Source organism: Montipora capricornis, chromosome 7 (genome assembly GCF_036669925.1).
Source record: "Montipora capricornis isolate CH-2021 chromosome 7, ASM3666992v2, whole genome shotgun sequence".
In the NCBI taxonomy this organism is placed as follows: domain Eukaryota; kingdom Metazoa; phylum Cnidaria; class Anthozoa; order Scleractinia; family Acroporidae; genus Montipora; species Montipora capricornis.
Genome location: NC_090889.1, coordinates 16,478,090 through 16,500,536, shown reverse-complemented (window position 1 = coordinate 16,500,536; position 22,447 = coordinate 16,478,090). Strand labels below are relative to the sequence as shown.

General features: G+C 38.5%; 1 protein-coding gene across 2 annotated transcripts in view; it reads left to right on the top strand.

Annotated features, from left to right (window-relative positions):
• Positions 1–22,447, top strand: part of LOC138058324 (uncharacterized) — a 95,191-nt gene continuing 72,744 nt past the window's right edge. Inside the window, exons 1-16 of one of the 2 annotated variants that reach the window (XM_068904269.1) lie at positions 1–382; positions 2,140–2,207; positions 3,227–3,283; positions 4,585–4,697; positions 5,631–5,700; positions 6,394–6,506; positions 8,361–8,402; positions 8,905–9,045; positions 10,623–10,719; positions 10,876–10,938; positions 12,966–13,000; positions 14,995–15,149; positions 16,210–16,289; positions 16,447–16,504; positions 19,746–19,909; positions 20,784–20,900. In XM_068904269.1, the coding sequence (XP_068760370.1) occupies positions 307–382; positions 2,140–2,207; positions 3,227–3,283; positions 4,585–4,697; positions 5,631–5,700; positions 6,394–6,506; positions 8,361–8,402; positions 8,905–9,045; positions 10,623–10,719; positions 10,876–10,938; positions 12,966–13,000; positions 14,995–15,149; positions 16,210–16,289; positions 16,447–16,504; positions 19,746–19,909; positions 20,784–20,900 (1,449 nt within the window). In that variant the 5' untranslated portion in view covers positions 1–306. The remainder of the gene's footprint in view (positions 383–2,139; positions 2,208–3,226; positions 3,284–4,584; positions 4,698–5,630; positions 5,701–6,393; positions 6,507–8,360; positions 8,403–8,904; positions 9,046–10,622; positions 10,720–10,875; positions 10,939–12,965; positions 13,001–14,994; positions 15,150–16,209; positions 16,290–16,446; positions 16,505–19,745; positions 19,910–20,783; positions 20,901–22,447) is intronic. The other variant, XM_068904270.1, reaches the window with a different exon arrangement.

Here is a 22,447-nt window from a genome sequence, read left to right as displayed (position 1 = left end):
ACCAAATGGCAGCTGATTTTTAACAAGCAGCAAGAAGCCATGTAAATAATCTAGATTTTCAAAATTTGCTAAGTGGAGGTGTTAAACATTCTACAGGAAAACTATCGAAACTCTTTCATTATGCTGGGAATAGGACACCCTGATTAAGTCATGTTAAAGGAGAGAAAGTCGCTATAAGTTTACTCATCAAACTACCAAATTGTCGCGTCTTTTTGCGTGACATGGCTACTTCATGGCTACCGAAAGAACGATTTGTTGCCAGGGAGCAGAAATTAGTCGAAACATTTCAGGAATCATCTATGTAGGATGGGAATTGCGCGTTCTGGACCGGCAAAGGAATTTCCCTTTCCAACAGTGCGCGGCAAAAATGATGGATTTGCAGGTAAAATTAAGTTTAATTATTTTAATTTAAGCTTATATTACATGTATTTTCCTGCATCGACGGAAAGACTGAAATAAGCTTTAACGATTTAAGCAGAATAATTTTAAGTTGCCTGAGAGTTCGATATAACTCAAATATCATCAAACACGAAAGGAAGACAAAAAAAGAAAGGCTGATCTTGGACGATTATCTGTATCTCATACTGATTCTCGTTTTTTTTAATATTAATTTAAAAATTATTTCTGCTGTCCAATTTTTGTGGATATGAATGATTAACAATGTTATTGATGGAGATAGAGGTGAATGGTAGTGGATATTAATTTTGCTGACAATGAGGGAATTATTTTTTTTGTACACACCCAATAAGCTGAATAACTAACTGACCAAAAAGTAACTGAAGAATGATGAGGTGTTAAGAGTACAGTCTGGAGGTCATTTTGTTTCTCTTGAGTTTCTTGAAGGTCATTAAACTACCTTATTATATGACTAGCTCCATGACTGGGCAAGATGAACCAAATCACGTGCTGTGATTGGCTACCCGAGCGGGTAAGATGGAGCTATCTTGCCCGCTTGGGATTTCTCGCTTGGTCCCGCAAGATCAAAGATCATTTTTTGGTGTTTTAAGGACGTTCGTGCGAAAATTTTTCAACATTGATTTTGTTCTGAAACTTTAACCACTGTAAGATAATGAGTTAGTTATGTCAGAAATGTAAAAAAAAATGGGGGGTCACCGACTTCGTTTTGGAGAGAACATGCCCGGAAAAACACTCAAAATGTGACAAAATCGGGCTTCGTTAGCGAATAAGGCCAGTGTCTGTAAACCCAAATATATTGCAATTAAATCTTTGAAGTGAAATCTTCTCTGCCAAATATTGTTTAAGTGGACTTATTAAGTGAATTTAGTCAACTGGTGAGGTTCCTTAAAGATCAAGTTCGCATTTAGCGACCACAGTTTCACGTGCCTTGCTGCCGCAAGATGGCAGGATTTGATGTCCCGTGAGCAGAAATCTTGAAATTTTTTTAACTTCCCACATTGATTTTTTGTTCATTTTTGGACAACGTGGAGATAATTGTAAATAAAATCCGTTTCTGGAAAGAAAAATTGGGGTCACCAAACGTCCAAGAGCGTTAAATCCAGGCAAAGCTATAGCAATGGCCTTTTGCCCTATCATTTCTCATTTTATTACTTAGCGCGTGTGCTCGTGTATGACGTGGCGTGTGCATTTGCGTGCACAGTAAGGATGCGCAGAAACAATTGGCGCGAACTTCCTTAAGTCATATAATATATCCTTTATTGACCAAGCTTGTTCGGTCAAGATGGCTGGATATTGGCCTCCTTCTTTTTTTGTGTGTTTATGGACCTTGGCTTCGTCTCAGTCTATAAACATGCAAAAAAAAGAACTTGGCCAATATCCAGCCATCTTGACCTCATGCTTGGTCAATAACCCATATTTCTGTTCACCTTTAAGTTAACCAATTGGGAGGTGCCAAAAACAATATTCACTTGCATGGTAAGCAAGGGGTTGCGAATGGTACCTGCCAAATTCTGGCACTCGCAAATGTTTCATCTGATCTCAAAATCTTGGCAACCTTGCAAAGAGTCTTGAAGTCTTGTTTATACTGCATTTACTTTGGTGTGAAGTCACGGATGTTTTGGTCTCGGTCTTGGATTTGCAAAAACAAGGGTCTCGGCATCTCGGCGAGTCTCAGATTTTAGTTCAGTCCCCTTATATAATAGTGTCTTGATTTAATTTCAGAAGAGGTTGTTATTCATTTATCTGCTGAAGGTTTTTCCCCCTGTGAAGTTTGCATACGCGAAGGCGAGGTAATATCACAAGTAATTATGGAATTGTATGAATGCGAGTTCATTTCATGATTTTATGGGTGTGAGTTATGCAATTATTATTTGAGAACTTTCAAAATATAGAGTGACCATAAAATCACAAAATGTACAAGCATGTTCAAATGATTTTTATTTCTTATATACTCCACATAATTACTCCATCGCTGTTTCCGTAGCAACTTCCATATTGTACTCTGTGAAAGCTATTTGTGCACTTGTCATTAACCAATCAGGAATGCGATATTCTTTTGAGTACATAATAATGTAATATACAGTATGGATATTGATCACAAGGCTGTCGCCTAACAGGAGCCCGGTAGCCTGGGGCTCCCAAAGAATAGCTCTGGGCGCTTTAATTTTTCACAGCAACACATTTCACTTCATATGTTGGGCTCCTAAGTTCTCAGCATTTAGCTCTGAGGGCCCCTTTAAAATTTTCTTAGGCAGCAGCCTTGGATCAATCCACAATCCTTAACTTATTCACCACTAAACGGTCTGTACTTAGTATTTTACTCTGTCTAACGCCAGGCGATTTTACTCGTCAGTGGGGAACCCCCAGGAGTCAATGGGTTAAACTGTGCAAAAATATCCCTGTATTGGTAAGCATTACTGATAGGAAACCCAAGTATCTCGAGATGCGCAGAACAAATTATGCGCAATAACAATAGTATATAGGCACCATCCTTAACAGTCAAAAATTACCTTTAAGATACCGAGAAGTTACAGTAATGTCACTTTAGTTTAAGTAAAAAAAATACCATTCAATCTGGAGACTTTCCTCTGGAATTTAAAAGTATCAATTTTTTATCTCTTCATTTGTATTGTTGGGGAACTGCTTCCATAACAATTTTACAAATATGGTAGTCAGCATCTAGGGCTGTTTTGGACAGTAATAATAATTATTACAGAGCTATTATGGGGTAGAAACTCTGTCTTACAGTATGTACATTTCTTTATAGGCTAATTTATTCCATGTTCTTAATTTGATGATAAATTTTCAGTGCATTTTATTTGAATGGGAAGAAGAATTGCCATCTCAGGCCTTCAATGTGATTCAGGTAGTACCGTGCAGGCCTAATTAATTCTTAGAGCAGAGCGTGATTGTCTCTTAGTCTTTACTGTAGCTAATGCAGGACGATTTTCCCCACCGATTGAGGGCGCCTTAGGTAAAAATAATTAGTATTCAGTTAACAACATCTACAGTATCTTGCAAAAGTAAGTCGACAGTCCCTTGAAACTCCATCCGCGAAACTTGATTCTCGATCCTCGATTCTTGAAAACGTCGCGCATCGAGGCTTGAGTTCAGTTTCTAGATGTTTGAGGGCTTTCGAGAAATTTGTTAGACAATTTTCAAGATACTCAAGTGGGGAAAACAAAGGAGTTTGCACGTTATTAATTTTTCACATGTTGCTTCAGGTCTATATTATGGGTTTTATCGTTCTGTAGGTTTCCATCATTTTTCATGTTCGTCAGAAACTCTGACGAGACATATAAGTTTCTTCACTGAATTATTTTGCATACTTTTGAAAAAAAGTGTTTACCAAGCATTGTAAGTTTTGCAATATCATCGATTGGTGGCTTTGTGCCCATGTTGTTGATTTCAACTTGAATATTTAATTAGCCCTCTGCCAAGTATTCACACAGAAACTACAATTGTTTCTTGGCTGGGTATTTTGCACTTTATGCCCCCAAGACTTAATATATATGGAATGAGTTTTTCCATCAGTTCACTTCATATAAAAAGTTGTGCGTGGAAAGGCGTGATCTTTGCCGACAACCTTTTTGTGGTTGTTCGGATGACGTCATGACCTTTGTTTTGTTGTAAATTATGACTACCGGTATATGTCGGTCGATCGCGTCGAAAGTCAATTAATCTTTTTTGTTTTATCTTACTTAATACTACAAGTCTTGTACATGTATCTTTTAGGTTTTTTATTCAAGGCAAACTACGCTATATGAGATTATTTTTGCATATTTTTTCATTGATAATACATGTACTACTTTCAGTAGATCCACTTTTTGAAAAAAACTATGTCCCCTTTAACCCTCTTCCCATCTTGGGGCTTCTGCAAAAGATTAATAGTAAAAAAAAAGAAACTAAAGTTTAAACTGATATACAGTCAATGTAAGATGTTATGTGCCTTCTATGCAAAAATACTGACTCCAAGTATGTATCATAGACAAGGAAAATTGGAAAAAGTGCTTGTAAACAAGGTAAAACTGTCTCGTTTAGCTCACAGAAAAGACAGACCCACTAGTAATACTTACATGTATAAGGTACAATACTCCTCAAGTAGGGTAGGAATGTGGCATGGGATAACGAACAAACTATCCCTGAAAAGTTTTACTCGCTTTTTAGGTGAGTGGTCCAGAGCTTACTCGTGTTCCTGGGGGATACTGCAGTGGTGGTTTAACAAAAACTGGCTCATTTAAAGTGTGCTTGGGAAGGAGAGGCTTGTTTCGATTTCAGAGGTTTGTACCCTAGGGAGATTATCCTTTATTCAAGAAACATGGGAGGGCTGTCCAATACACCCCATCTGAGTCAAATCGTGGGAGGTGAGACTCAAAATTTGGTCTGTCTTACAGGAAGTTGGTTTGCGAGAGTCTTAAAAACTAAGCAAGAACATCAAATAGGGAGGGTAGAATCCACAAATCGACTCAGTCCAATGGACTTACCGGTAAGTTGGGTTGTCAATCCGAGTCAACCCGACTCAGATTGATGGGTCGACTCTTGGTCGATTGGATGGAGTCAATCCATTAGGCAAGAGAGGTCAACTTGACCCGACTTGGGTCGTCTAGGATATAGACCACTTTCATAAATGGCAACCAATTTGATATTGTATTGTTACAGTATTTATGTTAATTGGACCTACTGGCCTCATTTTGGTTAACATATTCTTTTGAATTTTGCTCATTGCAGCAAGGTTAGAAAGGCTTATCAGCATTTAATAAAACAAAAGAATATTTTATCGTGCCGCCATTATCAAAAAGGTCTATAGATGATCCGATCTGACTTGGATTGGGTGTATAGAAAATGGAAGGTGGTTGGGTGTCGTTAGCCCTTTGACTGATGGAAGTGAGACTTGATCTATAGACTTTATACTCTGTTTACATTGTACCATGTTGTTGTCCTAAAGAAAAGAAATTACAGCCATTTTAGTCCACCAGTCGGTGCAAATATTTTTCAGGTGTTCTAAAAAAGGAATTGACTCAGCCACAGATCAATGTTCCAGATAAAGTGGGTCAAGGGTTAAGAACCCAACAAAAGGGAAGACTTGACCTGATGAATCCGATAATCGACTTAAAGAAACATACACTTTTTTTGTCAGATACCCATTAAAACTGACTGCATTTTGACCCCTTGAGATAACTCGCAGTGAATCTATGCCTAATTTTTTTTTGCAGCGAATCTATGCCTGACAAGTTGAAAACTTTAAATGTGCAAGTCTTTGAGAAACCCTCACTGGAAGTTAAGGTACAATAGTATTGGGTAAATCCCCTTTTCTTATTTTACAATATTGTCATTATGACATTTACAGTGCTTACAGTGGTTTTTAATTGATCTTAGGATCTCAAGATCAAATTTTGTAGATGCAGCACTGAGTTACATGTATTTTATTAAACAATTCGCAGCAATTCGCCTTGTGTGATGTGGTTAATTGTGTGAAAATCATCGTCACTGCAATCAAGTGCACAAATTCCTCGCAGCAACAAAATTAGGGTATGCTGCATTGTCGCACTGTGTATACACTTCCGCCAACAAAATGTAAATGAATCAATGAGAGAGGGTCACATGGTCTGCCATATTGAATTAGAAAACTAGTTCACATTCCCCCTCATACAAGATCACTGCGTGTGCACTGAACAGGTGTAATGTTGCAGCGACTTGTTTTGCAAGTACACTAATCTTGTAGTACACACAGAGTGACTTCTAGGAGAGACCTGTCACCGCGACTTGTCGTGTAGTGTGTCTCAGCCTTTAAGACCCCTTTCATCTTCCTTCATTTTATTCACCTCCAATTTTTTCTTGGTTTTGGCCCTAATTAAGAGTCAATCCATCCTGAAAAACCAGAATATAATAATATGGTATTTATCGTCAGTGAACAAATTTGCCCCGTTATGATTCAGTATCTTTTCCTGAGTCAATTTTCCGCTATGCTACATGTAGATAACCAGCAGTGGATTTGAGACTCAACTGGTGAACATTCAAGAAGGTGAAGCTGTTTCGTGGAAATGTGAAAATGAAGATTTTGGCGTACAGTGTCTGGTGCAGGAGATGGAGTAGGTTGATGGTCTTTAATTTAAAACAGATTTCATTGATGTCAGCTTTTTAATATGTAATGGGGCTTCACTAATCTTAACTTCTGCATCACTTACTGTAAGGTTTCATGGTAAGAATGTCTTAGGGCCTGTTAATACATAGATGGCGAGTAAAACACCTACAGTAGAATGCCCTCCTTTTCAGGTAAACGGTTTTGTCAAGCTTTGGCAAACTTTTTCTTTTGATACATGTAGCTTGCGTAGCTGGTGGTATTGTTGGCACAAAAGGCAAATCATTGAGCGGCGAAGCCGCACAGAGAATGGGAAGGGGTGCTGTGAAATACACCTCTCTCTCTCCATTCTCTGCATGGCTTCTTCGCTTGTTATTTTGCATCTCATGCTAACAATACCGCCAGCTAGGCAGGGTAACCTTTTGATTTCATATGAGGCTGACAAAGCAAGGTTCTTTCTGTCTGGTCAAGACTTTTGCCTATTACATGTAATTGGTCATCATCAATAGAATGCCCTATTCCTGAACTGCCAAAGTGTTGCTCTGACTGTCGTCCTTACTTTCTGTATCATTGTAAATGTAAATGCGTGCTTAGTTGACCGCTCCCTACAAGAGCTTTTCAGGATCAATCGGACCGAATGCATGTGAAGGCACCCACGGCTACCGCCATACGATCCATGTGTGATCTGAGAGCACCGCAAACCCAGCCAGATGTAATTGACTGGGAGTTGATTTTGAGGAGGGAGAAAAATCCTCGGAGTCAGGTTGAGATCGACTGAATCTCAGCCCACATATGAACCGAGGCCAGAGTTGAACCTGGGTCATGGAGGTGGGAGGCATGATTGATGACCACTAAACCACCCCGGATTCGCCGATCTTGCCAGCATACCAGTTCTCTGAATGAATTCTCCAGGTTTATGACCACGTGACCCAGTGTGTTGTTGTCAGATATGTGGCAGTAATCTGATCACCTTAACATTGACCCTCCTGGGAGGGTAACCCTTCCTAGACCTTTTACATGACTTAAGGAAACAGGAAGTTAACCCCCTAGAAGGTTACCCCTAGAAAGCAGATAGAGTTACCCTTCTCCTAGCCCCAGTAACTAAACCCATGTACACCTCGCATGTAAACGAAACCAGGAAAAACAATAGAAAAGGGTAACCCACTTACAAGGGACTAAACCCTCCTCGAAAACCAAAATTTGATTTGATTTGATTTGATTTGCATTGATTTGTAAATTTCAATTTACAGTATCCCCAATTATTACTCCAGTGCTAGAAGATTAGACACTTAAATAAAGTTCTGTTCCTTTCCTTTTTTCCTTCTAGGAGGGTAACCCTCCCTCCATGTAAACAGGGCCTCAGTTATAAATTATTAAGGTTCAATAATTTTTGCTGCCTTTGGGACTGGTAACTCAGATCAATCAAAGCATTGACTGTGTTCATTTTTCCCCACAGTAATATTATTAAAAACAAGATATTGTATCTGAAGTGTCTGCTTTGATTTTGTTGCACATGTTTTAATATTCAAGACAGATTTCATCTTATGACTTGTAATCCATCCTGGCCTAATCTCCAGACTTTTAGCCAGGGCTGACCCCTTGATATAAAGTACATGTAATTCTCTCTTTTCCTACATGAGTCGTTGTGGTATTGTGGCTCAATCTGCCAAAGGGTCCGACCTGAGTTAATGTAACCCACAGATTTGTTACTGTGTCAATCCATGAATGGCATTGCAAATTTCTCTTATGTACTAGTTTGCCTCTTCTATTCTCAAGATACACTAACAAGTATGGTAAAAATTATTATCTGTCCCAGACTGTATTCTCATGTTGCCTCATGGGACACATTTGCTCTCATTTTCAGGTATTGTTTTAAGCATGGTGGATTCGTCCTCAAGAAGTCAAGGTAGCTTTGTTACCTTTTTTTTTTTTTTTCATTTTTCAACTCATTGACTCCTGAACTACCATTGACGAGTAAAGTGGTCTGGCGACAGACAGTCAGTCTGTCTCATTCCTGGGGGTCAATGGGTTAAATGTAGTAATTAACATTTGTCTGGAAAGCAAAGCGTTCTGTTAGGTTTTTGTCGACCCGTGTCTAGTTTTTTGCCTTCATTGTTCTGAGGGTTAAGTTGGTTAGTAGGAAGGTTAGCCAGCCAACTCTGCCAGCTACATGTGGCAGTCAGTCTGTCCGTCTGCCCATTAGTTAATCAGTCTGCCAGCTACACAACTCAGCCAGCTAATCAGGCCGTTGGCCGTCCATCTGTCAGTCAGTCAGTCTGTCAATCAAATTAGTATGTAAATTTCTTAACCACGAATTGTAATCACCATTGTTAATTCACCCATGCAAAGGTGAAGTACAGTGCAGAAAAATAATTCTTTATTAAGGCTTATAAATGATTTTTTTAAAGGGCTGAACTAAAACCAACGTTCGAAAGAACATTCCACACCACTGGATTGTACTTCTTTTATCTGGAAAAGAATGATGGCCACTGTGTTGAAGAACTTGCGGCTAACTTGATCTGCGTTGTGAAAGTCACTCAGAGAAACAGGTACTTTCCCAGTTAGTATGTGAGCGGGCTCTTTCCCAGTCCCTCCGAGAGCCTCTACGAATAGATAAATATGTCTGATTGGATGAAAGGTTGCATTAAGTACTATTTTATGAGTGCTGTTAGCTGGTTAGGGCGCTTGCCTTGAGATCCGGAGATCCCGGGTTCAAGACCCGCTCTGACCACTCGTTGAATTTGTTCCTGGTAGTCCCTGGTTCAACTTCCCAGCCGCACTTGTAAATAGCCAACTGGTTTGCCTCCAGCCAGTTGGGATTCTTAACAGTTGTTGTTGTTCTGTTCTGTCGTTTCGTTGTGTTTCATTGGCCCTGAAAAGCCCCTATGGGGAGCGGTCAATTAAGTATGTATTGTATTGTATTGTATTGTATTGCATTTGTATCTTATCCTTATTGAAATAGGAAGTGCGTCTTGAAAAATGTCCGAAAGCGAGTTTTTCTTCAAGACACTTGAGTCCATCTTGAAACTGTCATATTACTTGACGAACTAAACATTGACGCACTATACTAATTGTTGCACAAGTTTGTATCTCGTGGATTAGCAGCAGTGTTTTTAGACACGATAGAACACTTGCCACAAGTTTTTTGAACGTCTTCAAAAAACATTCCACAAAATGCGTGTACCACGGGAGTCCGAGCAAAGGTTCAAATTATTGTTAGAGGAAGATATCAGTATACAAGAAAAAGAAGCCAAGCCCCATTACTTTTCTTTATGTAAAGAATTCTAATCATAAATGAAGAATGTTTATTGGCTGTTAGGTTCATGAATTATCAATGAGTTTTTTAATTATCATATAATTAATGTGTCTGAACTTCTCTGGGTTACTGCGATTTTCAGAATTCTGTGGATTCTCACCTTCAAGCGCTGGCGCCAAACTGCGTTTTGACAACAAACTTTCTGAACATAGCCGGGAAGATGGACTCCGCCTCCGGAAAGTGAATTGGAGTTTATGTTTATTTCACAGCTCGAACACCTTAGAGGTTCTTCAGTAAAAGGATTCGTGCAGATTCCATCGCTTTCCGTCGACGCGCGCGTAGACTTATACAGCAAACACCCGCATATAAGAACAAGTGGATTAAGGACATCAGGCTGAAATTTGGCCAATAAAGCACCATATAAAAATGGGAACAAATTCAGCCTGATAAATAAAACATGTTCTTATAATTAATACAAAGGGAAAGGGTATTAGGATAACGAAACAGTACAGTACAGTAAGCACCCCTCAAATAACAACACGGTCAGCCTTAAACCTGAAAAATTTGTTCTTATATGAGGTTGTTTACTGTAATGTACGAATCTACCGTGGGAACCCAATATGGCGATTGGTAGGTTATGTCACGCATTAATTGATTTCGGCATCCGCGATTTCGAGTCAACTTTCGGCTTGGCGTCAGAAGTTTGATTGATGGAAGCCAAAACGCAGTTTGGCCGCTAGCGTAAGATGAGATTCCGCAGAATTACGAAATCGCAGTAACCAAATTAAAAGGTTCACCAGACAGCAATTATTGATACCAGCGTTTATCTATGTGGTAGACAAATATGCATTGCGTGTGTTTGGTTTTCAGAGAGTTTTCAGTTCAGCTTACGGAGGATAGTGTGCAACCCGATTTCATTTCGGCCACAGTCCAAGATAGAATTTGGCTTGATTGTTCACTTGGAAAGGTACGTTACACTGCAGGGGACCCCTTCTTGAGCAAGGTACACACATGCCATACAGAAAGCAAATGAATGTCCTGAAACACTTGTTGTGTGAATCTGTATGCAGACTGAAATGAAAACTGGGCTTTCATCTAATTATCTTTTATTCAATTGGTGTAGATTCAAAGTAGGACGATCGTGGATGCATATATTTACAAGGATGGCTTAGATTCAAGTCATTTGGTAAGACTATAACAGAACTGTTCCTGACACCACACTGCATACGTATTGAGATGTGCATGAATTTCGTTTCTTCTATCTCCAATTTCTCAGTCCTTTTTAAAAGGCATTTGTGGGTTTCTAATAAGAACTCGTGGGTGTTGTGAATATGAGGCCACGTTCGCACGGTACCGGAACGTGAGACTGTTTAATGGAATTTAAGCAGGATGACCCGTCCATATTAGATTTTTGGGCTTTTTAAATGATGAGTCTAAAATTAAAAATTGGCTTGTTTTATGAAGTAGTTAATCGATGCTTTCCTTCCTAAGCGGTACATGTCAAAAATACTTTGAATACACTAATTTTGTTCTTGGTAAGGAAAATTTATCCCAGTTTTTTCAACCTCCATTAGTGCAAAGGCAGGCTAACTACAGTGCAACCACGCCTCTAATTTTGGTAATCTGTTAGACCCTCTGTATCTTGTATTTTAGTAGAACTTCGTCATCTTTGAGCTCGCTTTCAAGATATGGAAGGGGAAATGAAGGATAATTCTAAGAATATGAAATTAGAAAAATGGTGGTGAAATTTCGAGTCGTGCACTTTAAGTGCCTTGGAAAACGCCTTATCTTAGAGACAAAATTTATACAGTCATCGTTATGGTATCAGGAATAGGGCTGTAAAATCTCTGAGTTTCAAAAAAATATAATATATGCCACAATTTCAGGGATAAAATGATCATGGCGCGGTTGTTCAAAAGGCGATTAACGCTAATCCCAGATTAAAAATTAACCAAGGATTTTATTTCTTTACTCCCAAATGCTGTTCAACGCTGATATTCGACAAAACTTTACATTAGAAGAAGTCAATCTTGAAAAACAAAAATAAGCAAAAGGAACTTTCACCAAAATGTTGAAAACATGAAACAAAGGTTTACGCTAATCCTGGGTTAAGTTAGTCGGCTTTCGAACAACCGGGCCCTGGGTGATACCTTTTATGTAGCTTAGGGGGTATTTTCATGAGACCAGGACGAACTCACACCGGCATGAGTTCGTATCGGCCTCCAGATATTTCTTCTTATGCGTTTACATGAGACCGGCCTGACGATGAGCTCGTACCGGTCTGACTTCGCCTCGGTTGCTGGACCGAAATGAGAAATTCTCGGTCTGAGTGTTCGTACCGTTCTCATGTAAATGACAACAAATCTCAGTCCCAGCCCAGAAATTTCAAGCCTGTATTGCTTTTGGGTCAGCCATATATTTATTTGACAAAACATATATTTTCGTCCCGAGACCAGGCACCAAGCATTTCCTCCCGGTTTCATGTGAACGGCTGCAAAAATTTCATACCGGCTCAAGTTCATACCGGCCTGAGTTCGTCCCGGTCTGATGTAAAGAAGTGCCCAGAAAACCACGCTTGTGGGGTTTCCAAGGGATCACCCCTGAAGAAGACACTTTCCAGGAGTGTCAAAACGTCGGATCTTAGATCGTAACTTTTAAAGTTACATTCATTTTAAGCCGGGGACTCGTGAAAGAATGTTTGCATGGTTAAATATGAATTCCTCGAAAAAAACAGTGAACCTGAAGTAAAAATGGAACATACCCCTCCGAAACCAATTCCCGGGGTGCGTGGTGTATGATTTGGTTGCTCATGGTTTGTTTAAAAAAAGTACTCTAATCTAACTCTAGATTAGCGGAGTTATACCAAATAGCTTATGCTATACACCCTTTTAATAAGTCTAATATATGCCGTTTTTTCCGCGAATGACGTCGAACTCGTGCTTTCAAATTTTATTCAGAAATGTACAAAGGCTTAAAACAACAAAAGAAATCGGAAAAGTTTTAGGCCTTTGTACATTTCTGAATAAAATTTGAAAGCACGAGTTCGACGTCATTAGCGGAAAACGGCATATATTAGACTTAAAAGGGTGTATAAACAAGTCCTTTTATACGCTCACTAATTAGCCTCATTTCTTATTAATGAGGTGGAAGGAAAATGTGTCAGGTAAAGCCATGGTGACAGTTCAAACTTTGTCGTAACGTCTTTTGTTTAAGGTTTCTGCAAGACTTCCTGGCCCAACAAATTCCAGGTGAATAAGTGCCCTATATTTCTTCTTTTCATTTGGCGTTTGTCTATTTGTTCGGTGAATCCGAATTTCCTCAATACATAAATTAATCTTTTAAGCGGAACCTCCACTTCAACAAAAAAATAATTTTGAATCACTGGAAGTAACTGTTACAGTCAAGTCAGTCTATAGTAATTTGAAAGAAAGTGTATCCGAAATAAATAAGTTTTAGTATCGCCTAGTTTTTTTTTGCAAATTTCGCAGGCGCCGCCATCTTGAATAATAATTGTGACGTGTTACGGTTGCCCCATTGTTATTAGACAAAAGCTCTTTGTGTCAGAACAGTAAGGCAACCGTAAGACGTAACAATTGTTCAAGATGGCTGCGCCCGTGAATAAGATAAGCGAATTTACTATTCACTTTTCTTGATATTAACACTGTTCTAAAAACAAATTTCGAGCAAATTTGTTTTTTAAAGGGGCTAGGTCACGCTATTTTAGGCATTTTCAGCACTGATCGAATGGTCATAGAATTAACTAAAATATCAAAATAACTGTTCAAAACTATAAAAGAACTCTAACAAAACACAGGGAAGCCAAGAAGGGACATGGATGGACAAAACTGGAGACGATTGAAATGGATTGAATTTGGGTAAATTTGAAAAACGTCGGCCCTCCTTTTTTCAAATTTATATCAGTCTATATCAAAATGTCATTTACAAAGCTTGAAAATCATTCTCAATTGTTATGTTGCCGTGATTTTGCAAATGAAAGACTCTTGCTCTGCCAATTTGACGTTTAGAGCTCATAATTAACAAAATTAAACAAAATTACCTAAAATAGCGTGACCTACCCCCTTTAACATAGTTTGCTTCGGTTTAAACTTATTTTCTGGTAAGAGTGGAGGTTCCCCTTAAAGTGAACCTTAACTCAAATATTGTTCATCTACAATATTAATCTCCCCCACCAAAAGCGAACAGGTTTTACCACTCTTAGCTCAACATTTCGCTTTTATCAGTGCAAGTTTATTTTACGTCTTCAGTTGAAACTGATTTCACGATGGCATTGAAACCTCGTGTTAAATTTGTTTCGCTAGTTTTTATCCTAATATCCCCATCGAAATGTACAGTAACTCTTATTTGAATATTGAAATGCGAAGACAAGGTGCATCTGTTCAGGCGAATTAGAAATTGCAGCTAGAAGCATTTAGAGCGAGTTTCAATTGAGTGTCGTAAAACCAAAACCAAAGTAATTACTTTGGCCAATCAAAACGGACTGAGACAATCTGGCAAACCAATCAAAACTCGAAGTAATTACACGTAGCCGACACAAAGCGCGGGAAAATGTGCACGCGTGAGCCACGATTGGTTTTGGTTTCACTTCTGATTGGATGAAAAAATGGCGCGAGAATTTTGAACCAATCACTGAGTGAAGTAATCATAAACCAAAGTAATTATCTAATTACTTTCGACACTCAATTGAAAACCGCTCTAAAGTGTGATGGAGCTATTGAATCTTAAATCTTTGGCAGAACTTTAAACTGATACCCATTTTCGCCAAGGTCGACGAGGCAAAGTCCCGAAAACATTCCGAGGTCATCCGAACTGTCGAGTGCAAATGTCATCCGAGAAGATTTGAACTTGCAGCAAAGCCTAACATGAGCATAACTGAAAAATACTTGAATGCCGATCCAGCTCTTTCTAAGAACGTCTCTGCATGCAAACTATGGGCTTGCAGACTTTGGATAATACAAGTTTACCGAGGTTGCTATCATGTTTATATGGTGAAAAGACGTTTGAATTTTGTTAGGGGAGGGCTGGGGGAAAGAGGACGTTAATTCCATTTCAAATCTTGTCAATGTCTTCACTGCAAACTAGACTCGCACATCTTGGTTAATACCAGTTTACTGGGACCTTTATCAAAATGAATGAGACTGTAAGAAATGGCTGTTGTGAGAAACGGGAAATGAAGCAAATTAATGCTATCTCCAGACTTGTTTCTTTTGTTTCTGCAAACTAGGCTAGCGGACCTTATTTCGCACCAGTTTACAGAGCCAGGCTTGTATTATTTCGTATATATCATGGCGGATCAATCTGAGAAACGAGGATGTGTCGTGGTACAACCCAACCCAACTGAACATGTTGTTGACATTGCCAATGGGCGTTTTAATCCAGGCAAGTGTTAAGTTAAGGTATGCAGGTATTGACTTTTGATTGGATCGACGTGGGTGGCGTGACTGGAGGCGACAAAAGGGCTGGTTAAATGGTTATAGTATGATTGAATCGTGAGCTCAAACAACCTACAAAGTTGGTTGCATTTTGATGAAACACATTTCGTTCCGACAAAAGACACTAAGAAACCATGACATATTTCGTCCTTCTGCATATGTCTTGTACTTGTATTTGTTCACTAGGGAAAATCAACCCGTTCTATAAAACAAAAATGAGGTCACCAGCGATCAACCTTGATCCTATCCTGAGGCCAGACGTTAACTGAGGGTTGTCCAATACAGCGACATGGTTACTTTACTATCGAGTATCGCAACTTACAGTAAGTTTTAAGGGTAATAAAACAGAGCGAAGCTCCAATTGGAAGTGTGCCAACTCAATGCCAGTCCAAAACACTGAGGATGGTTACTTGGTGTAGGTGTCAAAAAGTGATCCTTCAACTACATTGTATGACCTTTACAAGAGCACTAACAAAAAAAGGAAATACTGTTCATGAAGTTCTGAGTTAGGCTTAAAGTGCACTTAAACTCAAATATATTTCGTCAAGAACATTAATCTCCCCACCAAAAGCGAACATTTTTTTACCATTCTTACCTCGAAATTCCTAAGTTCACCAAAACTAGTAGTAATTTGGACCCACGACCATGATGTGAGAGGCATGGGTCGATTCTCGATTTTACGTCACAGACTGCTTTGCAATGCAAAATTCCTTTGAAAACAGGAATGCAAAGCAGTTTGTGACGTAAAATCGAGAATAGACCCATGCCTCTCACGTCACGGTCGTGGATGCAAATTACTACTAGTTTTGCCAAATAAACGTGGCTTGCAAGGAACAGAGAAAGCGAAATTCTGGGTAACAATCATGGTGACATATGTTTGCTTTGGATGGAGAGATTTATATTTGAAACAAAAAATATTTGAGTTTAGGTGAAGTTTAAGGAGATAACTTGTAATGATACACTGTGTGCTTCATTAGATGGCATCCTAATCTATGATCCTGCTTCAGATCTTTGCACAGTGAAACAAGGGGAACGAATCTGGTGGACGCTGAGCGATGAAGAGAGTCCTTCGTGGTACTTAAGAGAGGTGAGAAAGACCCTTTTCTATTCAGAACACTTCGAGCGTTGTGGCACAAAAAGACTACAATTGCATTTGCTCGCTGTGTTTTAAATGGCGTTTGGCCGTGGCAAAATGAAAAATTTAGTTTGTAAGTTTCGTCCACAAGTGTTTTTTGTGTTTTCAGCTCGAACGATGTACATCTGCAAAAGGTTTGCCCGCAAGAAGGAAGTCCTCGAATTCTGGTAAGGACGTTTTTGCAACTTGAAAGACATTGCAACTGAAGTCAGTACAATGCCATGCAATGCAATACAAGTTGCCTCAGGTTGATCAGCTGAAATTGCCTTTTTTTAATTATACAAGTCATTCTTAGTGGCATGAAAGATACGTTGCAGTGCGCCTGTAGTGTAATGCAATGCAATGCGATGCAATGCCACTTCTAAGTTACATACAGTAGGCCCTTTAGTATATCGCCCACCAGATGGCTCAGTCGAGGCAGGAGAAGGTGGTTCTTTTGTAATTCCATCTGCAAATGGTAAGACTTCCAAGTGTTCTCGGATGAGGACTATAAACCTCGTTTCACAACACACTGTTCGAGAACTGAGCGTAGCGGCCGTTAGTCCTCGGTGTTGTGGCCTGGCAAATAAAACAAAAACAAGCAAACGAGCATCTTCTGTTAAAATGTACGCGCTTAGAAATTAAAGCAAATATCATTTCCTATAGGTAATCACATGATTTGGAATGCAATTTGGAATCAATGAGCAAAAGTAGAATTTTTCGAAGACGACCAAACGGGCGAGTGCAGTTTGTAGTCTTTGAAAAACGTTACAAGTGCTTATTTATAGATAGTTTTCGCCTGACGTCACAGCAGCCATGTTGGTGCACAGAACAATAGAGAAAAAAAAATCTTTTGCGAATTTGAGCCTATTGTAGTTTGATATTGTTTTTTTGCACCAACATGGCAGTCTCATCACATTATTGAAAACCATCTATTCCAAATTGCACGAGAAAAGTCAATTATGCAATTACTTATCAATGATATAAATGCACAAATTTCACCTTTATAATATGCACTAATTTCAACTATCTGCACTTATCTCACTTTTCTGCACTCTTTTTGGGATAGATTGACGTGCTCTCAACCTATCAACATGCTGAAATGTTTTCGTGTATATTATTAAATAGGTAGAGTGATTTTACTTGACCCGTGAAATATATAGTGGAATATTACACGCTATATGTGCGTAAAAGCCCCTATCACATGGTGTATACAAGATCGAGAATGAAAAAACTGACACAAAAACAGAACACACAATAATGACACAACTGAAGAGTTTATTAATACGACAGTTATTGTAATACGTTTCTTCGTTTATTAAGTGAAATTCTTCATTTTACATACTGCACTACCGTTTTAGATCTAAATAGTCTGAGTAACAGAAAAACAATAGGTCTAATTAGGAGGTAGTGTTAGACAATGACTAATATTCTCTGTTTCACGGGTCAAATAACATCACTCTAATTATGTAACCACATCGAAAAAGTGTGGCGTAAGTTGCAAGTATTCTTATAAAGATGCTTTATCTGAAAGGTGTGCAAGTGAACTGCGCGACAGTTATGAACGTTAGTAAAACAGAAGTAATAATAGTAAATAATAATAGCATTTTGGGAGTTGATAATAAACCCGCAGAGATCGTATATGTTTAAGTAACGTTCATACCATGCAAACGCTTAAGTTTCTACCAGTGCATTTCAAGAGGGAAATTACCATGCAAAAGGAAAATGCTCTATGGAGATTATTATTATTTTTTTGTTGTTGTTGTTTTTTTAACATGAAGAAGACAAGAGTTATTATAGTTTAAGGACGGTGCCTACTAATTCAAAGGTATTTTTGCGCGATTTACTGAATATGCGGGAAAAGCAGATCTCAGCAAGTGTTATTAAAATCCAAAAAGAAAATTGGAGGTAACCATGCATTGTTCAAAGATAATAAATCAACAATATTAACAAAAAACTTTAAAAGACAAAGCAATGTATGGCGTTCCTTTCCAAATTAAAGCTTAATTATCTCTGGAAAATGCATGGTTACCCCCAATTTTCTTTTTGGATACCAAGAGCACTTTCTAAGTTCTGCTTTCTCCGCATAAATTTAAACCGCGCAAAAATATCCCTGCTTTAGTAAGCACTACCGACAGGAAATCCGAGTATCTGGAAATGCGGAGAACGTATGCGCAATAAATAAATATTGCTAGTGCTAATCACCCTTACTTGCAGTCGTTTTTGGACTGAATTGCGAAGGGCGCGGCTCACCACATCGGGCTGAAAGCATACAAAGGCGCCTATGGCTGCCGCTATACAGTCCATGTTTGATGTCGGAGCACAGCACCACAGCTAGATATTAATTTGCTGTGAGTCGATTTTGTTGAGGTAGGAAAACCGGAGTACCCGGAGAAAAACCCTCGAGTCAGGTTGAGATCGACTGAAACTCAGCCCACATGATGGCCGAGGCCAGAATTGAACCCCGGCTCACAGTGGTGGGAGGCCCGATAGATAACCACTAAGCCACCCTGACTCCCAATAACAATAGTAGGCACCGTCGTTAAATTCCAATCAACTCCGTCATTTCAAGGCAATTAATTTTGATATCCTTTGATTGCTTCTGACGTCACGGCGAAAAAGTCTTTTGAGAATTGGCCACTTTGATATATTAAAATTCAGCTTGAAAGAGAGGTTTAGAGGACAAAGACAAAGGAAAGTGGATGATATGTAAATATTTTTCACATTCATTCCAACGTGTTTCTATTGTTTTTGTGCTCACTGACAAACTGAATATTGATATTTCGAAAATGGCCTATTTGTCTCTAATTCAGGGCTTGAAATTAGCGAAAAAGTCCAGTCGCAATTTTGCGACAATATACGAAAATGTAGTCGCAATTTCGCAAAATTTGGTCGCAAAATCGTCGAGCTGCATTGTGTTGTCAGCGGTATAGCAAAACAAAATATGAGCCCACAATACTTGTGTTGAAAGAAACCGCTGAAAATGGCGAATGACATTAAAGGAATGGAGGTGTGCACGTAACATCGCAGCGAAATTACGCTACAATTACGCTATCTTCAGATTGATAGAAAACTCAAGGCGAGAAACAAAATAATTTTGTCATTTCTTCATTTATTTTAGTAAAAAGAGCAGCAAAGTGGCAACTGCTAACCCTTTTGTTTAGAAAGAGAGAAGATGAAAACAAGTCGCAAATTTGCGACTTCTCCAGATATGTTAGTCGCAAAGGGAAAAAATTCAGTCGCAAATGCGACTGTATTGGTCGCAATTTCAAGCTCTGTGACTATTATTATGCAAAACTTGAGCTACATTTTTCTATTGTTTTGGCACCAACGTGGCCGTCTTATCACGTGACTGTATTCAAAGAATGAGATGACCGATGGGGTACCTTCATCTCTCTTATTTTAGCTTGTTGTTCTTTTAATGTACAGGTTGTTGTAAAAGAGCAAAAGACCAAGCGCATTTGATAGGTTGTCTTGGAGTGTTGAGTCGCCAGTTTGATGAGATCGGAGTATTCACTTATTGTTTGCAAGAGGACTTAGATTCTGTTTCCTGTACAAATAGTTGGTCTATAGTTGTGCAGAAAAATGTGAAGGTTTGTGAAAAGTTGTTTTTTTAGAATCGTGCCCAGATGTTGTCAATGGTCAAAAGACGCTGAGGACTATGAATGAATGATTGAATGAATGAAGATATAAACGAAGAAGTAAACAAACTAACGAGGCGAATAAAAAAACTGAGATGAGAATCGCGTTTATCGTGCCTGAAACTTATGTCGAGATCGCTTGTTTGTTTTTCATCACGACGCAGCCATTTGAATGGCTCTAAAATTTCTTTATTATATAGATATTGATGAAATACCAGGATTTCTCCTTGTACTAAAAAATCATATCTTCACCGCGCGCAGTGAACATATCATTTTTATCTTTCACATGTGAGGATATAGGTGTTGTCATGGTAACCAACACGATTAGCCAATAAAACGCGAGCTTCGTCTTCATTGTAAGATACCTTTGTGCTTTAATATAATTTTTCTCGACTACATTAACATTTTTATTGCAAAATTTGACATTATCATGATTTGTATATCTTGTATATCATATCTTGTTTCATGTTACACAACATGCGTGTTTTAGCGGTTGGTGACCACTTTTTCATCATTTGGAAAATAAATAAAACAAGTTGTTTTAAATCTAGACATTTCATCGATATCTATACAATAAGTATCTCTCACTCGTTCGCTTTGCTCACTCGTGAGAGATACTTGCAGCACTCGAAGATAAAATTCGTATCCCCGCGCGGCCATGTAATATCCTCTATTTAGAAAACAATAAGCAAGAGAGCAAACTCCTGAACAGAATAGTGCTGCATCTTATACTACTAAGACCAGTAAAATCATAGGTTGTACAGATTTGCGAGGAATCTCGTTTGCGTAGTTACTTTCAATTTTGGGGAATTTTCTTTTCATGCAGTACCACGCAATCAGAGTTCGTGACCAGGGCTTTACTCCGAGGATCTTGAACGTACACCCTGGAGACTGGGTCTGGTGGCAGTGGCAGGATACTAAGAGACAGCATAACATTGTCCAGGTATTGGGTTATTGTTTGTAAGACGTTTTTTTAAAATTTGAAATTTGAGAGAGGTATCCAGTAAGCTGAGCCTAGCCAGACCGAAACACCGGGAACTTCGTGCACCAATTTTTGCGGACAGTATGTAGGTTTTCAGTTCAATGTGCATGGAGCAACCATAGATGGACTTGATTCTAAAAAAACCCCCTCACATACATTCAGCTCAAGAAACCTGCTACCGCGGTCCCGGAGCCCTAAAGTTGCAATGCTTCATGGTCTTTTGTCACAAAATTGCCTTGCATCACGCTCTGACACGCTCGTTTCAGTGATTACCCGCTTTCCATGTGGTTTTCGCCAGAATAAAAATGACAAATTACTGTGCATTTATATACCTCGTTCTTTAAACGTGGCGCCACCACATTGCCTGATTAAGCCTAAGCGCTCCCTTCAGTGATTAGGCCTAAGCACTCTTGTGAAATTTTAGCTTTGAATTGGCGGTTCAGTTAACTACACTTTTTACGAGATCGTGTGAAGAATATGTTTACGAGTGCATTCAATGAACATGCACAGTCAGACGAACCGTAGGTTTTATCCTCCTTATACCGAGAGCCTATCTTGGAAGCCTATCTAGTCATTTAACAAGTAGACTCCATGTTGCCGTGCGTTTGTTCAGTAATAAATCACATCAGGCAATGGACTCCTGTTCACAGATGAAGTCAAAATGTGGTAAGAAAAAGAAGTAGCACACGATGCGATAGCCTCAAACAGCAATTATCAGACAGAAAATACACATTTTTATAAGACGCAATTATCAAACAGCAAATACACATAATTATAAGACGCAATTACCAGACAGCAAATACACATAATTATAAGACACAATTACCAGACAGCCAATACACATAATTATAAGACGCAATTATCAAACAGCAAATACACATAATTAAAAGATGCAATTACCAAACAGCAAATACACATAATTATAAGACGCAATTATCAAACAGCAAATACACATAATTATAAGACGCAATTACCAGACAGCAAATAGACATACATGTAATTATAAGACGCAATTACCAGACAGCAAATACACATAATTATAAGACGCAATTATCAAATAGCAAAATACACATAATTATAAGACGCAATTACCAGACAGCAAATACACATAATTATAAGACGCAATTATCAAACAGCAAATACACATAATTATAAGACGCAATTACCAAACAGTAAATACACATAATTATAAGACGCAATTATCAAACAGCAAATACGCATAATTATAAGACGCAATTACCAGCCAGCAAATACACATAATTATAAGATGCAATTATCAAACAGCAAATACACATAATTATAAGACGCAATTACCAAACAGTAAATACACATAATTATAAGACGCAATTATCAAACAGCAAAATACACATAATTATAAGACGCAATTACCAGACAGCAAATACACATAATTATAAGATGCAATTATCAAACAGCAAATACACATAATTACAAGACGCAATTATCAAACAGCAAATACACATAATTATAAGACGCAATTATCAGACAGC